The 1,357-nt window shown below is 35.2% G+C and overlaps 1 protein-coding gene across 1 annotated transcript; it reads left to right on the forward strand.

Moving 5' to 3' along the window:
• Window positions 1–256: 256 nt before the first annotated feature.
• On the forward strand, window positions 257–601 carry LOTGIDRAFT_113939 (hypothetical protein; the record flags this gene model as incomplete). The annotated part of the gene is made up of 1 exon (XM_009052113.1): window positions 257–601. A coding segment is annotated over one exon (345 nt), but the record flags the coding sequence as incomplete, so codon positions are not given.
• Between the last annotated feature and the right edge of the window lie 756 nt (window positions 602–1,357).

Below are 1,357 nucleotides of genomic sequence, written 5' to 3' on the forward strand. Positions count from 1 at the left end.
GTAAAAACAATTAGTAAATTGATTGCAGTATAATGAACTAAGTGAGACAAATGGTAACACATTTGCTGTAGATAATAAATTAGGTGGAACAGATGTTGAATTTCTTGCAATAGGTGGTGACCTAGGTAAACTAGGTGAAACAAGTGGTAAATTGACAGGAGTTGATAGTGAACTAGGTGAAACAAGTGGTAAATTGACAAGAGTAGATAGTGAACTAGGTGAAACAAGTGTTAAATTGACGAAAGTAGATAGAAAACTAGGTGAAACAAGTGGTAAATTGACGAGAGTTGATAGTGAACTAGGTGAAACAAGTGGTAAATTGACGAGAGTTGATAGTGAACTAGGTGAAACAAGTGGTAAATTGACGAGAGTAGATAGTGAACTAGGTGAAACAAGTGGTAAATTGACGAGAGTTGATAGTGAACTAGGTGAAACAAGTGGTAAATTGACGAGAGTTGATAGTGAACTAGGTGAAACAAGTGGTAAATTGACGAGAGTTGATAGTGAACTAGGTGAAAGAATTGGTAAATTGACAAGAGTTGATAGTGAACTAGGTGAAACAAGTGGTAAATTGACGAGAGTTGATAGTGAACAAAGTTGAAACAAGTGGTAAATTGACGAGAGTAGATAGTGAACAAGTTGAAACAAGTGGTAAATTGAAAATAGTTGACAGTGAACTAGGTGAAACAAGTGGTAAATTTAAAAGGGTAGATAGTGAACAAAGTTGAAACAAGTGGTAAATTGACGAATGTAGATAGTGAACAAAGTTTAAACAAGTGGTAAATTGACGAGAGTAGATGGTGAACAAAGTTGAAACAAGTGGTAAATTGACGAATGTAGATAGTGAACAAAGTTGAAACAAGTGGTAAATTGACGAATGTAGATAGTGAACATAGATGTAACAAGTGGTAAATTGACGAGAGTAGATAGTGAACAAGGTGAAACAAGTGGTAAATTGACGAGAGTAAAGGGTGAAACAAGTGGTAAATTGACGAGAGTAGATAGTGAACAAGGTGAAACAAGTGGCAAATTGACGAGAGTAGATAGTGAACAAGGTGAACAAGTGGTAAATTGATTACAATAGGTAATAATCTAGGTGGAACAAGTTGTTAATTGTTAAGTAGCCTCGTGGAACAGGTAGTAAATTATTTGCAGAAGACAGTGAACTAGGTGAATCAAGTGGTAAATTGATTCCAGTCATAGAATAAAGTGAACTTGGGTAGGAAAGAGTGAACTGATTGTGGTAAATAGTTAAGTAAGGTGAAACAGGTAGTAAATTGATTGATGTAGATAATAAAACTGGTGGTAACTTGATTGAGGTAGATAGTGAAAGATGTGGTAAATGATTTGCGGTAGA

This window comes from Lottia gigantea, assembly GCF_000327385.1.
Source record: "Lottia gigantea unplaced genomic scaffold LOTGIsca_18, whole genome shotgun sequence".
NCBI classification, from domain to species: Eukaryota; Metazoa; Mollusca; class Gastropoda; family Lottiidae; genus Lottia; species Lottia gigantea.